At 30.9% G+C, this 16657-nt stretch overlaps 2 protein-coding genes across 3 annotated transcripts; one reads left to right on the top strand and one right to left on the bottom strand.

Moving 5' to 3' along the window:
* Positions 1-721: 721 nt before the first annotated feature.
* Positions 722-1820, bottom strand: LOC130444241 (60S ribosomal protein L37). Of its 2 annotated transcripts, none has more exons than XM_056779305.1 (2): positions 1746-1820; positions 722-1052 (listed from the first exon to the last, which is right to left on the bottom strand). In XM_056779305.1, exon 2 carries the CDS (start codon positions 1040-1042, stop codon positions 773-775), a length of 270 nt encoding a protein of 89 aa, XP_056635283.1. In that variant the 5' UTR covers positions 1043-1052; positions 1746-1820; the 3' UTR covers positions 722-772. The 2 variants fall into 2 exon arrangements, with proteins under 2 accessions (XP_056635283.1, XP_056635282.1); XM_056779304.1 differs by having other exon boundaries at positions 1637-1771.
* LOC130444240 (glycosyltransferase 25 family member) lies at positions 1241-15997 on the top strand. The gene is made up of 10 exons (XM_056779303.1): positions 1241-1694; positions 1959-2187; positions 4752-4961; positions 6737-6950; positions 7006-7237; positions 7303-7371; positions 7427-7484; positions 7621-7745; positions 9466-9670; positions 11037-15997. The coding sequence occupies exons 1-10, from the start codon at positions 1519-1521 to the stop codon at positions 11199-11201; spliced, it is 1683 nt and encodes a 560-aa protein (XP_056635281.1). The 5' UTR covers positions 1241-1518; the 3' UTR covers positions 11202-15997.
* Positions 15998-16657: the final 660 nt, after the last annotated feature.

Below are 16657 nucleotides of genomic sequence, written 5' to 3'. Positions count from 1 at the left end.
ATTAGCTTGTTCGTTGTCGTGCACTTTGGTCTGGTGTCAAGTACCCATATTAAAGCAAATTTGTTGTTTGCTCCCAGTGAGTTCAAAGATTGGGTAAACTTTCACAAATGACGATTAAAAACTATTCTTTGTTAAAAAAAGTTTTATTTTATACTACAAAACCAAATTACTTCGTCGCCAACCCAATAATATTAAACTTTATTTGTAATAAATAAACACCAAAAAATATATAAGAATGAAGCTACTGTTCTTAGACACACTTAACTTTTTTAAAAAAATATGACTTGATAACTTAACAAATCAATACAATGAAATCATAAATTAATTGCAACGAACTTTTATTTATTTGATCTGTGTATTGGAATCCACTGACCATGTTAGTATTATTGATTGCTTTTTGGCATCCCCTGATCATGTGGCAGTATCGGGGCCTTTTACATTCCTGTATTCAGTTACTCCCACACATTTACCTAACCAAGCTCCAAGTTATCATCTTTATAGATTTAACATAAAATAATTTTATAATTGGAATATTATAAAGTGTACAGTATATCACCAAGTTATTATTATTATAACAAAACCCAATTTTCAATCAAAACTTTAGATCTTTACATTTATAATAATAAATGAAATATTCAGATTCATATTTAATTTTGAATGAAATATTTACTCAAATATAAATTAAATACCAAAATTGAGGTTCAATTAACAAAACACATCATGAAAATCAAACTTCTTTTTAATTTATCTTATTACAAAATAATTTCATAAGCTACGTTGATTTCTTAACTGGTTTACCACCTTCACGGAATCCATTACGGAAACGCCTGCGAACAATTTTAAGATGACGGAGTCTGCCAGTTCCAGTTGTCTTCCTCCTCTTGGCTTTGATGGACCAGTTGTAAGAACGTAGTTTTGCTGAAGGGTACCCACATTGGGCACACTGCGATTTCTGTATGTGATATGAGGACCTACCACATCTTCTGCAGAGGGTATGAGTCTTATTACGACGTTTACCAAAACTTGATGTACCTTTGGTCATTTTGACCTACCTGTAATAAGAGTTAAATTAGTTAAAATTTAAGTATAACTGACATTTTATTATGTTTTAAGTATTTACCACCAAGCCTTATTATCATTCTAGAACCAAGTTGTTAACAATAAATAATAATTTTGGTTGTTTATAACAACTGTTATCTTTTAGTATTTGGTGTATTATATATATATATATATATATATATATATATATATATATATCTTCATTAATGAACTTCCTCATAACGTCTTCTTAATCAACAATTATTGATAGCTTTTATAGTAATTAGGACATAACGAATATTATATCAGGAGTAAATTTGAAAATGCCGCCATTGACAATTAATCCAATCAAAAAATGATGTGCACGTTAACAGAAAAATGGCTGTCGGAGTTGTAAGCATGTTACATTACTTATAAAAAGCGATAACTTAAAGGTTCTTTAAATTAGTTATGAGAAATAAGTGAATAAAAAGTTTTACAATGAAGTTTTTGAACGTTTTTATACTTGTGTTTGTGATAATGACAAAGTCGCACGCCGATAATAAACAGCCTACAGTTTTAGTGTCGATTTTGGCTAGAAACAAAGCTCATACTTTACCTTACTTTTTATCTAATTTTGAAGCTCTAAATTATCCTAAGGATCGAATGGCTTTGTGGTAAGTTACTTATATTTTTATTAAAATTTCTTACACCATTTATAACCTTACCTTATCAAACGTGAGTTAAGTTAAAAAGGAAAAGGAAAGGATAGCGAATCGGTTGACGCTTTTGACATTACTAATTTCATTATAATCAGTGTTGCCAATCCAAATTTAATTTTGTGAAAACTTTTCATTCTATTGCATGCTATTATGTGATGTCAATTTTCAACGTTCATTCTCGATAGTATGTTACTTGTAGTCCTTTTTACATTATTTTAGGATTAGAAGCGACCATAACGTGGATAATAGTTTGGATATTTTACGGCAGTGGATCTCTTCAGTAAAAAACAAATATCATTCTATTGATACTGAATTTATTGAAGGTCTTACACAATATTCCAATGAGTATGGACCAGCACATTGGACTAGCGAGCGATTTCAACATATAATTAATCTAAGAGAATCCGCTCTTAATTTTGCAAGGAAAATTTGGGCTGATTATCTATTTGTAAGTAATAAAATTTTATTGCCTAACGTAATTCATTATACAAATAGTACTACCTAAAAAATACAAAAAAAGTTCAATTCCATATTAATGACATGTTGTATGTTGATGTATTCTGTGGTTGATCATAGAATACCTGTTTTATCAGTTTCAATGCATATGAACTTTATTCCAGCCTAACACAAATAAATTATGGAAATAACATATATTTAATATTTAAAGTGAATATAATTGTTTTGCTTTATTTTTGAAACATATAATTATAACTACTACTGGGTCTTGAAACAGTCTCTCTGCCGTACACACTTCCCAGTCGCTTCGTTTTTAATAAAATATGGTTTGCAAAAACATCCCTTGACACATTTAGGATCACAATTGGCAAATTGTGGATTTGTACAAGTGGGTATACAGGGAGATCCACATGTGTAGTGCGAATTTGGATCGTCACAAGGATCTGGAACAATTATATAATTCATATTTGGCAATATTAAAGTATTGATATTAATGTTATTAAAAAAGTACGAGGTGTGATTGAAAAATTATTACTTATACAAGTATTTAAAAAATAGATACGTTTTATTTCTGATTTGAATTTTAAAAAAACTGCATTAATTGCGTGATCGCTTCCTTCCCAATACTTTTTACTGAAAATAAATTACATATTAAAAACTATATTTAAGTCTACTCACTGTTATTGTCATATGCTAAACAAATATTTAGAATCACTGACATACAAATAAAAAAAGTACTAGTCAAAATAATTTTCATATTTTTGAGAATGTTTACTGCTATATAGAATATAAAATACAAGTTGCAATCGTCGAATCTTCTGTTCTTGCTTCTTACCTGATCTGTCTTATTTATACAAGAAATGTAGGTGTAAAAAGTCATTATATTCCGAGGTGTTGATAAGATTGATAATTTAATAGGGTAATTACTAAAATTTGCAAACAAATGGTTAAGCTTTGTTCTGAAAATGAAATGGACTTAACCTAAAAAGATATAATTTAAAAATAGTAATTTTATATTTTTCCTTAGCATAAAAGTGACAAGCCATTAGTTACATTGTTTTTTTAAAGTGATGTAATCTAATATGCAAACCTACACTTTTTTAGTACATAAATCAAAAAAATTAACCAATTAATTTTAAAGAAAAAGTTATTGTTATTCTAAAAGTGGGTTTTTGTGCTTATTTATATTAATTTTTCTTATATAAGAGTAGCACATTGAGAAAGAAAGAAATAAATCCGTGACATTAATGTAAGATCATCATTTCATTGTTTGAAATTCTAAAATTCTAAGGAAAGTTTATTTTACCGTTTATAATATAAAGAAAAGGAAATGAAAACTAATAAGTAGGATGATGATACCTATTTTCAAATTGAGTAAATTGTTGGCATTAGTCTCTCAATATAATCAAGGTCTTAGGATTCCGGTACACACCGGAGTGAAGGGAAATTGTTGATAAGCTCGCTAAAGCGGCGGCAAACAAGCCTTTCATGGGACCTGAAATCTTCTGTGATATCAGCAACAGAACAATAAAAAAAAAGAATTGAAAAAGAAGGTAGATAGAAGCAAAACTAATTATTGGGACAACCTACAGGACAAAGACTCTTCTGGGAAACTATAACCAGAGAAGATCGGCTGAATGTATCAACCTAAGTAAGAACAATTTACGAATACGGGAGTTCTATCGGGGCACTGTCCACTCAATAGACTCCTTAAGACTTTCTAGAAGGAGTGGATTTACAGTTCTGGATTTCCCAGTATCACAGCAAGAAAGGAGAACATAGATCCTTTGGGTCGCGTTGTATAAGACACCCCAATATTTATATACATACATAGGATAGTGATAGGCTATAGTATTGTTCAAATACACAGAGTTTATAATACAGGGACCAATAAAAAAATCCTACTTAACGTGAAATTGCTCATATTACATTATTGATTCTTAAAATGAACGGTAATAGAAATATAAAATTGAATGGTAAATGGCGTATATGATTCATTATTTCGATGTTCTTATTAGTCAGAAACTATATTCAGTTTTTCAGACTATACGACTAATTGCACTAATGATGAACAATGACATCCACTTATATATATCTGTGACTTTATTTTTATCAGGAAAACACTGTATACCAGTCAGTTTTTATTCGATCTTCTAATGTAGCAGCAATTTGGGAAGCGAATAGATTCCAAATCTTGAAGAGAACCTGTAGGGTTCTTGATTCTATGATAATATTTTTTACCTGATACAAATTATTTCACATACATTTTTTGCAACTGGACCTGGGCATTTCAGCTGAATAAAACTGGTGAAAATAAAGTAGTCAGTGTAACTTTCTATTTAGGACTTCTGATGGACTCCCTAGGATCTTCACACTTATGAAACTACTTCTAAATGTTTAATCTCATTGAGTCTCGAGTCACAATGTTTGGGATATCCAGTAACTAGTCGGTATTGCCATTGCCTTGGTGTCAAAGTTATGTCTGAGCTAACTTGCTGGCAAATTTTTAAACGAGTAATGTTAAATATAAATTGTTTATTTTTAAAAATATTTTAGACTATAGATTGTGACGTGTTTTTGGTAAACCCCGATACTCTGAATTATTTGGTTTCCAAAAATTATACTGTGGTCGCACCGATGCTCAGATCTGATAGTCTCTATTCCAATTTTTGGTATGGTATGACTGATGATTATTATTATCAAAGAACAGATGAATATACACCTGTTTTATATAGAGAAAATCTAGGATGTTTCGCTGTACCAATGGTAAGTAATTTTTAGATTTAAGTGTAGTATAAGATTGACGATACATTATAAAAACAATTGGGCGGCCGATCTGAACGATACTCTAAACAGAGTACGGAGGCGAGTCTGTCCCATGAAGGGGCTCGGAGGAAAATTTGGACGAGCCCTTCCTCTCACATTACTTCATACGTACAAAACATACATTCGCCCCATAATCGAATATAGAGCGAACGTCTACAGCACTTAACCCGATTATCTCCTTAAACAACTCCTGACCTGCGAGCAGCTCATTCTCAGATACTGCCAATACAACTGTATATTCAGCCCCAGTAACACCGTTTATGTCAATACAGACATAACCCCTATCCTAAGTCGTCTAAATGATCTCGAAGACCGCTATGTGATTCATACCATCGAATTAAACAACTTCGCTGCCAAAGAAACTCTTCTAACCCTCTGGTTTTCCAATATGTGGCCTATCGGTTCAAGACTCACAGGCCAAATGGCCGATGGAAGGGAATAATGCAGCCGCAGCTGTATCCGCCCGCCCCCCATTTAAAATTTTCAAAAAACAAACAAAAACTACTCAAAAAAATCCCCAAACCGTGAAGAGAGAGCTCTCTCAGGACCAGTTTCAACAAACCTTCCTCCTATAACAAATTTCCCTTATCCTACCTAAAAATTTTTCAAACAATCTTTCTCTCTCACAAACTATCCTTCTCTAACAAGCTAACATGCTTGGAATTTGAGGATTTAAAAATGTATGAAATTTCAGTTTTAATTTTTGAAAAAAAAATCTCCCCTCCCTTTACCAGAATGTTACTGATTGTTTGAAGAGGCTTAAGTGGAGTTGACTCGAGCATTAATGCAAACGGCGTAACCATCTATCAAAAAATTTTAAATCTTAAATATAGAAAAATTAAAAACTCTATGTATTAATAACTATCTATGACTTAGAAAAACTCACTTTGATGTCTTACGAAAATAAATATTATATCACATTTATCATAAGAGATTGTCTCTTGCAAATACAAAAACATTTTTATAGCAAACTTCTTAATATTTTAATTATATAATTATAAACATTTACAGTTCACACAGTGTGGGAAGACTGAATGACATTAATTTATTATTTCAGTCAATCTACAATAATTATAGAAAATCCTGAAACTTATCAAATTTAATTTGTAAATTGACTTTCTTCAATACGTTAATGAAATTTCCACTTGGTGACAGGATTTTAAATTTAGAAAACCAAATATTAGACAACAACAATTAGACGTATAATAACATACCCAGCAGAGACAAGACTCGATACAACTAAGACAAAAAGACAACTAGAGACAACGGAAATGAAAGTACTCAGGAAAATAGCAGGGAAAACACTTATAAACAGAGGAAGAAGTGAAAACATAAGAAATACTTGTAAGGTAGAAAATGTGATTGACTGCGTACTAAAATGAAAACAAGAATGGAATAGTCACATTAGCAGAATGACAAGCGAAAGACTAGTGCTTATCGGAAGGAATAAGTCGCCAACAGGCAGAAGAAGTATGGTCGACCAAGAACGAGATGGTGTGACAATCTGGATCCAGGAGGCTGAAATTGAAGAAGAAACAGTTTTTAAACGTACCATACAAGAAGGAAGAAGAAGAAAACCAAATGTTATTCTTGTTTTACATTTATGTGTTTCTTCATTATTTAATATTTCATATTTATAATTTAGATTTAATGGTAGTTGTTGATACATAATTGCGGGTTTTAATATTGTTAAGTAAAAGGTTATTATTTTTAAGGTTCACACTTGTGTTCTCATAGATTTAAGGAGATTAGAGTCTGATTCTTTAACCTACGTTCCTTCCAAAGTAGAAAATTTCGATGGACCAAATGACGACATAATCACTTTTGCTATAAGCGCGAATAGAAGTGACATAACTTTAAATATTTGCAATGAACTGAAATTCGGGTATTTAATGTTACCTTTGGAACAAAATGATGAACTGAGTCTAGGTATTTTTGTTTGGTACAATTTTTGAAACATAAACTGAGATATTTTTATTTTTAGATTATGATCAATTAACTAATATCAAATTAGAAGTTTTAAATGAAATGAACACTCTTTACGTTAACGATCTTTTAAAAAAGTTCGTCAGGGATGTACCGAAAAAAGATATGTTAGGTTTTGATAAAATATTTATGATTAATTTATTGAGGAGACCAGAAAGAAGAAAGAGGATGAACGCTTGTTTTGACGAAATTGGGATTCAAGTAGACATTTTGGATGCAGTTGACGGAAAGTAATTAGTTTTATATTTATCCTCTTTGGAAAAAAATATAATATTTCTATTATTTTTTATTTCAGGGCATTGAATGAAAGTTTTTTAGAAAAACTCAAATTTATGCCTGAATTTTCAGATCCCTATCATAAAAGGTAAGTTACTTAATATGCAATTTTAGTTATTCGATAATGTTGTCCACACTTTCAGACCAATGAAGTTGGGAGAAATTGGTTGTTTCTTGAGTCATCTAAACATATGGAGAGAAGTAAGAGATTTTTAAATTTATTTTTCCATACTTGCTTTTGTAATTTATAATATATATTTTTATTTTCAGCATATTTTCAAACATACTCTTTCCTTTAAATACTGAATTATTCATTATTTAAAATTACATTTTATAGATTGTTGCAGAAAATTACCAAACAACATTAGTACTAGAAGACGATATTCGATTTGAACCCTTCTTTAGACACAAAGTCCAAAATGTGATGGCAGAGGTTAGGAAGCTACCAGATTGGGATTTAGTGTAAGTTTTTACTTTCTTCGATAGATTATTTTATTAACTAAAATCTTTTACAATATAAGCTTTGTTAAATTTTTTCGAGGTACAGATTCCGAATTAATTTAAAGACCGATCGCATGCGCACTTTCAAAATTGTTGCTCGTCAGGGGAGAAGTCATCGACGCGACAATTTTAAAAGTGAGCATGCGACAGTCCCTAAACTAATTCGGAATCAGACCTGCGAACACAACTATTGTCTTTTGAACAGCATAGCCGGTAATTTCGCAAAATTCCGAGAGTTACGCTCATGCCTAGCAGACATGATTTTTTTTAGGTTTATTTGAAAAGTGCAGTGATTACTATCTACATGTTTTAAAACAGAAAATTCTGTCTGCTACTTCTCATAATAGAACTGTAGAACTATTAATGGACAATTTACCCAAATTGTTTTTATTAATAAAAATATTGTATAGTCATATTTTATTATGATATTTATACAAAATATTAACAAAGAAAACAGAAATTCTTAATCGGAAAACATTACATATTGGCAACAAAACATGGTATTTAGCAAAATTCAGATTTACATTACAGACTGTATATTTTGACACGAGAATCACAAAACTGAAATATTATTTCTCGGTATCAAATATCAAAATTATGTACAACATCAGTAATATTAAAAATCAAACATTTTCTATCAAGATATTAGATATTATATATTAAATATTTTCAGCAAGGCATGAAAAAGACAAAATTATTACTACATAATATTTCTGCAATTAATGCAGTTCCACATTTCTTTATTAGGGTTTCTTTATACTTTTTGACATTCTTTAGAGTCTTATGGCTGCCTTTGTTGTTGCATTCAGAGGTGGTTTGCTGCTAACTCATACAATAATCTTTGATGTTGCTCGTTTCATTCAGAAGTTGATGCTGAAGTTCCATCTTTTCTTCAAATGTTGGTTTTCTGTATTTTATATTCTTTTTCTTAGTTTTTCTTGTAGAAAAAAGTCTGTGCTGCCTTTCAGAGTTTACATTGTGTACATTTTTTCCTTGAAGCTTTAATTGTTATGATTGTTCGCCCTTTTTGATAAATTTACCAGATTAAAACAGGTACTTTGATGCTGTTTAATATTAAGTAAAGCACTTTTGTCAGTGCAATTATCAATCATCTGTGTTATTAACTGTTGCTTTTGAAATAATTCTTTTCTGATGTCTTCAATGCTGCCAATTTGTGAATTTACCATATCCATAATTGTTTGTGAATCCATTTCATTCTTTCGAAAATACCGATACGTTTCGATCAGCGATGGGTTCGCCACCGAATAAACTTTTTGTGCTCTTGTGGTTACCTTTGTTCCATACCAACGTTAGACTATACTAGTGATGTACTGATTGTAATTTTTTGAAAATTCGCTAATGCGATTGCAAATATTGATAATTTCGTTTGAATACACTTAACCAAAATTAAACCAAAATGTAAAAAATACACTTACCAAAAACTAACAATTTACACAAATCAAAAACGGCTTCTCAGCGAACGTTCAAAAACTAACCAGTAGGTAGCAGTAATGCTAAGCGATCAGTCTCTATCTTTCAAATTAAGCTTATTCTAGTCATGTAAGTCCAAGATTAAAAATTGAGAATGTGTAGAATCCTAAATTGGTTATGTACCTAACTGATCAATATTAGTTAAAAGTAACAATGACTTTTTTATTAATATATCTCATAATTTTTTCAGATATTTTGGTAGGAAGCGATTGCAAGAAAGTGAGGAACCTTGGGTGGAGGGTACTAACTTCCTTGTTCACGCCGGTTACTCATATTGGACTTTGGGATATGTTTTAAGTTTTAAAGGTGCAAAGAAGCTTCTCGAGGCAGATCCTTTAACGCGCTTGGTTCCTGTAGATGAATATTTACCAATTTTATTCGATAAACATCCACAGGTAGTTATAGTATTTAAGATCTGTTAACTATATATCAAGTTATACAATATGTCTCTTATTTTATGCTCCATTAACGTATCGTCTCGGATTACCTAATTTCTAATTATATTAATGTTACTGTCAATCATAAATCTACTTATTTAACTTCTCCTTACTATTGTATTCATTAAGATTTATTGTAAACTGATCGTCTCCTGACGAAACAAACGTCTTACTTAAGCGATTCTATATGTCCCTTAGACACTTGAACATTATACCAAATATATCTTACAAACCCTCGACGAATTTACTTTAAAGTTTATAATAAATTTTACGAATACCTTGTACGTGATGAATTTATAATAATTTTTGCTAAGACATTCTCTCCAAAATTCTCTCACAGCCGCTCAATGAATTTACTTGAAATTTACATCAAAACTCTGAAGGTGAAAAAATCCGAGCGCCACTATGATCTTTGACCATCTAAACCAACCGTCGCATCCTCTTTAGGTTACTAATGAGATGTTGATTAATTGATCATTACATGAAAAATATGGTTATCTAAAAATGAAATAACCATGGAATATTAAATTCATAACAGATGATTCTCCTCTTAACCGTTATCTTGTTTATAGCACCAATAAAACTGTACTTTTATTGTTATTTTTAGAGTTTGGAGCAGTATTCATTGAAATATTCTGAAAATAGTGCTAAATATTTATTTTTTGTCAGTCTTCTTTAACATGAGCTGCAATAACGAATATAATTGTCTCTGGTCTGTAAATTTACAGTAATTTGGCAATCATCTAAATGTCTGGTTCATAAAAATAGATTCAGTAATGATCTTTGTTTGAGAAATATGACATTTTCTTAAAATAATGTTCAAATGTCAAACATAATATATCGGACCTTGAACAAGAACGAAATTATGAACGAAACGTTCTGTTCTCGGTGGAAATTTAAAATTTGAAATTTTTTATTTTTAATACTTAATTTTCGTGCTATAAATTTTCCATAACTATTTTTTAGTTTTCCTTTGTTTAGGGACCTTTATTCAATTGTGTGATAGAACAATTATCAGTCGTTTGGATTCATCGACATACAGGGAATTTAATATTAATTACCAATTTTTTGTTGCAAAATCATATAGTAAAACATTACAATCCTCAGTTATCTGTTAGCTTAAAAAAATTAATTATAGTTAACCATATAAGAGACATTGAGCTCAGATTAAATACAACAGATATCTTAGTAAGCCGGAGAAACGAAATTTGGAGAAAGGTGTAAAAGGTAGCTCAGTAAAGAATTATTATAAGCAAACATTGAATATAACCTTCAAGCAGTAATTACATTTTCAATAAATCTGATATTTTTATTTTATTTTTAGGAATCATGGAAAGGACACTACCCAAGAAGGGATTTAGTGGCATTTTCAGCTGCTCCACTTTTAATTTATCCCACTCATTATACTGGCGAAAAAGGATACATTAGCGATACCGAGGATTCGGTAATTGTTCCTGAGATATTAAGATCTACAAGGGAGGATCTTTAAAAAAACCCTAGCTAGTAACTTATGAATCAGAAATCATTGGAGTTGTTCTAATTACTTTCTGCTTTAATCTGTGTTAAATTTGTGGTCAAAATTTAAATAAAAAATTGAATTTTTTGAAAGATAAGTTTCAATTGAATAATAATCAGTCTAAATCAGTACAAACAGCTTGATATAATTCTCCTCTACTCTCAAATGAATTTATTTTCTTATATATAGTACTTTCTTTAGCTTTTGTTATAGCTAATTAATTATATTAATTTGGAGCACATTGTATATGAAGCAACTAGTATTAATTTAAACCTGCAATAAGAAATGGTTTGATTCATGTAATTTAGAAATATTATTTCCTCTTAAACATGTACATAACACAATTTCATTTTTTTATATAATTAAATGCTTCATATAGTTCTCATTTGAAGAAAACTACGGATTTTGCATTTAGGATTCTTTTGTCTAATTATTTTATCATTTCGACCACAATTTTAGCTTTATGAATACACGTTGTATACTAAAGCCAAACCAAATAGTGCCTGTGTAATATTAGTAATTAAGATATATGCTTTTGTTTTTATTAAAAATTTTATAGGGTGGGTCACATGTAAATATTTTAATCTATTCTTGGGGTTCACGAGTCATGCGGATTACATTTTTGTCCTTGTGACGCGAGCGCCATCTAGCGGTCAGATACGACAACTGGGTGTCGGCCATATTGCTGATGCGTATTTCTTAAAGAAATCAGGGTGAAAATAGCATCATACCTTCGTCTTTCAATTCTTTTAAAGAATTATTGAAAGATGGTGAACCATACTCATAGGACAGATAAATACCTTGTCAGACTAAAAATTTCTTTCAACAATCCGCCCATATATATTAATTGCTATTTAACATTACGTCAAATTTCATTTTTTAGTCTTCGCATGACATCGTAAGATGGGGGAGACAAAAAAAAGATAGTGGTAAGCCCACGTGAGAAGAATGGAAGTGAGTAGACTACCACGCATCGTATTTGAAAGGAAATCCATAGGGAAAAAAGTACTCGGATGACCGCCTAAGATATAGATGGACAGCTGGCATTCCACCTCCCAGGAACTGATACAGAGGAACCTGCAAAACTAACAGATCATGAGATCTTAAAAATGAATAAAAAAACGCACAATTATCAAAAGCCTAGATTGATGGAAAGAAGTGTGAAGTATAGTACCAAGGACTAATTACCCATATTGCTTTTTTTACATCTACTCTACACGGATCATCAATCTATATTCCCGATAGAAAGTTCAACATGAATATAATCGAGAAAATTTTGGATTTTTCCCACAGGAAATAATGAGGTTGACAAGACTGCGTAAGCTCCGTGAAATATTGAAATTTCAAAGATGATCTGAGACCCTGAATTTATTAGTTTGATATCTAAAAAAAATTTCATTTCCTCCTATGAACGCAAGACATAAATTTCAGCAGGGAAATTGAAATCAAGAGGAAAGAAACAAACACTATTCAATTTTATGTTGTTTCATCGAATGAAAAGGTCTAGGGACACACATAAAATGATTTAGGAGAATTGAAAGCACTGATAGTGAGAAAAAAAGTTATTCCGACACCAAGATAAAATATGATAAGATCTAAATCCTAATTCCAGACGAATAAAAGAAAATAATAACACTATTGTGCCACATGCACAACAAGTGGAATACAAACTATGTTCCCCTGCCAGCATTTTCACACGAGGAGGAAATATAAGATTAGTGGTGAGGAAATTGTGAGCTTCTAAACTCCTGTATTTCCTCATAGCTTCTTTGGTCGTGAAGTTCATGCCGAAATCAAGATACTCCAGTCTGTAATTCGGTCACGCGTGGCCACTGGTCCTCATCTTCCTCAATATCTTCGTAACGTAGCTCAAACGAGTCACACCTACACTCCTGAACTTTATTTTGAGCGCTTACGGTTATGATGAGTCATGATGAGAAGTTCTCACTATATCCTTTCAAAAAGATATGCTTCATCAAACAACAATCACTAGCAATGCTCCGATATGTCCTCTCTCCTTGAAACGCATCAACAATATGGTTGACGTTTTGTTGTCATAACTATTCAATAGATGGCGCTCGCGTCGCATCGACTCGTGCACCTCAAGGATTGCCTTTTGAACAAAACCAATTAATCGAATAATATTTTTTTATATAAAGAAATATGAATTTTGATAATTTTTCTATGGAAGAATTGATGAAAAGTGCCATACACGTTTTATTTAATGTAATAATAATATTTAATTTTATATCTGCAATTTACATTTATCCACCTTGTATCGATACTAACCTTAAGATTAACTAAAAAATATCCTGTTATAATTTAACAACAGAATTTCTCACTCTACATACTATTCTGCAACTCTATTGTCGAATGGGACGTGACAACACGGTATTATTTTTGTTTAATTCAATCCACATTTTTCATTCTTGGCCATTATTATAGTCCTTGTAAATTTGATTTTCTGGGATCGTTGGTGATATTCATAACAAAATCACCTATCAAAATATCATTAGAAGAATATAGGCCTGAAATGTATTTTAATTACAATTATTGAATAATCTACTCATTTATAACTTTTCATAAGTAAGAACGAATAAATTATTATTCTATTAACTGTTCTTCCAATCATAAGGAACAAGAAAACATCTACTAAATAGTTAAAGAATGATGCAATATGCAATGATGATGCAAAAATAAATGTCACATAACATAGTACTCTTTACTATGAACCGTATCATACTCAACACATTGTTTACTACCACGACAACAACACTGATAATTACATTGCAAGACGAACCGATTATCCAAACGTTCGTGTTGCAATGTAATTATCTTGGTTAGGTGGTTGTAAACAATGTGTTGAGTATGTGACATTTATGTTTGCATACATTAAATCTATTTGATTATTTTTTTGACTACTTAGCAGTTGTTTTTCTTGCTCCTCATGATTAGAAGATCTGTTAATAAGATGATAATTTATTCGTTCTTACTTTTGGAAAGTTATATATAAATGGATAATTTAAAAATTGTGTTTATAGTAAATTATCATGCCGTTTAATCTTTAGACTTATGGTTAGTGCTTTGTGCGCGTACACATCCCTTTATTGGGGTTTATTACTCCCCTTGTTCTTTTGTTATAGTTTTTGTTAGTCCTGGCTTCCTTTGCCACCTTTCTCCATTCTTTTCTATTTTTGCATTTGGCTTTCCAGTCTACTGGTCTACTGTTTCTAGGATTCTGGTATCTTCTTCAATTTGATTTCTCCAGGTATTTCTTTGTCTACCTCTGCCTCTTGTGTTATCCTCCTCACCATTTCTGTAGGTCTACTTGCGATGAATTTCTTCCCACGCAAGAATTTTGCCATAAACCTCTTACATTTGCATCAGCTGTTTACTATATACCTTGTTATTGATAACTCGACCATATGGAATCATTTTGAAGTATTCTATCATTATCATTATGCTATTCAATCTCTTGGATTAGAGCTGACACTTTGTGCACCTACACATCCCTTTATTGGGGTAGATTACTCCCTTTGTTCTTTTTGTTGTAGTTTTTTGTTAGTCCTGGCTTCGTTTCTTAGTTTTTCCCATTTTCGGTTTCTGCATTTTGCTTTTCAGTTTACTATTTCTAAGATTCTTCAATTTGGTTTCTTCAGTTATTTTTTGCTTTGCTTCTACCTCTTGACCATAGAAGTATCCATTTTATCATCCTCCTCACAATTTCTGTAGGTTTATTTCTTATGGTGTGTCCTGTATAATTTAGTCTTTGTGCTTTTAAATACTTTATTATATTTTCTCCTCCCAGCTCTTCTTCTATTTCTCTATTGTCTTCTCTCTCCATTTTCTGTAATATTGGTCATTGGACATTTGTTTCCATGGCGTATGCAATCACTAGTCTTATTAATGTTTTATGTGTTTTTCCTTTTTTCCTTTTTACTAATATTCTTGCATTTGGGTGACTTTTTATTTTTTTCCAAATGTTCGATATTCTTTTTGAATACGTGTATACAGTTACAAATACGTATTTCTGTGTCCTTAGATGGTCCATTCGTCTTTTGTTTAGTTTTGCTATCTTCATGTATTTGGTTTTATCTTGGTTTATAACTATTAGGGCTGGAGAGATCGAGTCGTCTTGTTTGACTCCTTTGTTGTTTATTTCTATTTCTTCAATTAGTTTTTCCATATATCTTACTTTGACTTTCATGTTTTGTAATATAACTTTCATTAATATCTTCAATTATCAAATCAGGCATATACCTGACAAATCAAAATTTCAACATCATCACGTGAGATATATATTTATGGTTTTTATACAGTGTTTGTTATGAAATATGATCATTGAATAAACGTAATAGTGGTGATTGTGGCGAATAAGGTTTTTCTATATATCTCAAAACAGTAGACCAAAGAAACTGCCTTTAATTATTATGTGTCATAACGTAACTTAACGAGTGTATTTTTTAGATTTTATTAAACTGTAGTTTATATAATAAACGTGCCATTAACTAAAGGATGTTGATATTTCTATTTAACTTTTTGTGTTGTTTGTATTGGACGATTCTTCAAAAAACATTTTATTTATAGTAATCTCAGGGATAATATCAAAATATTAATTTTGAGGATCAAAGATCAGTTTGATGATTCATTTCATACAGGAATATTACATCCTTAACGTATAAGTATAAAGTGCCTTATTTTGTAAAAAATGAACGTAGTGCCATTAAGTTTACTCGTTTATATACTTTAATATATTTACTTTTCATTTATATTTGTTTCATTGCTGAAACCAGATCACCGATAAAATGAATTAGTTTTTCATTATTATATAAGAGATCTGGAAAGAGTAATTTCAAGAAAATGAGCTAACAAAGGAACCATCAAAAAATGAGGTGATAGAAAGGGTACGAATGGTAGAGCCGTCGAAAAAGTTGAAATAAATATGGAACGTATATAATGAACTCTCAAACTTTCTCAAGTTACATCCACAATAGATGCAATACACACAATGAAATAAATAATGGAAAAAACAGAAATAACAGAGCTGAAATACTAAAGGATAGCATCGAAATTGTAATAGCTGTGAGGGAATCAAACGCAAGTGTACTGACCAGCAAGGAAGAATCTGAAAAATTTCCAATTAATCAAGAAGTAAGATACAAAGTGACTTACTATCTACAAGGCTATCCAATCTATCGCTAGAGCACGTACTAGGAAATATAAATGAAGGAAACTTAAGAAACAGCGGTCAAATAATAACAAACGAATATAGCCCTAATTACTAAAAGGAGAAACATAATGAAAAGTATGTTAAAAAACTGATAACAGCAGAAGAAGAAATAGTGTTAATAAAAATGAGAATGAAACATGAATTACTCGATATGTCAAGCAGTTTAAAAGAAAATGAATATAGGTGAAAATGAAATTAA

The sequence above is a fragment of the Diorhabda sublineata genome, chromosome 5, assembly GCF_026230105.1.
Source record: "Diorhabda sublineata isolate icDioSubl1.1 chromosome 5, icDioSubl1.1, whole genome shotgun sequence".
Taxonomy (NCBI): Eukaryota; Metazoa; Arthropoda; class Insecta; order Coleoptera; family Chrysomelidae; genus Diorhabda; species Diorhabda sublineata.
Note: the sequence above shows the minus strand (reverse complement) of the source record. Positions and strands in the feature narration are given on the sequence as shown.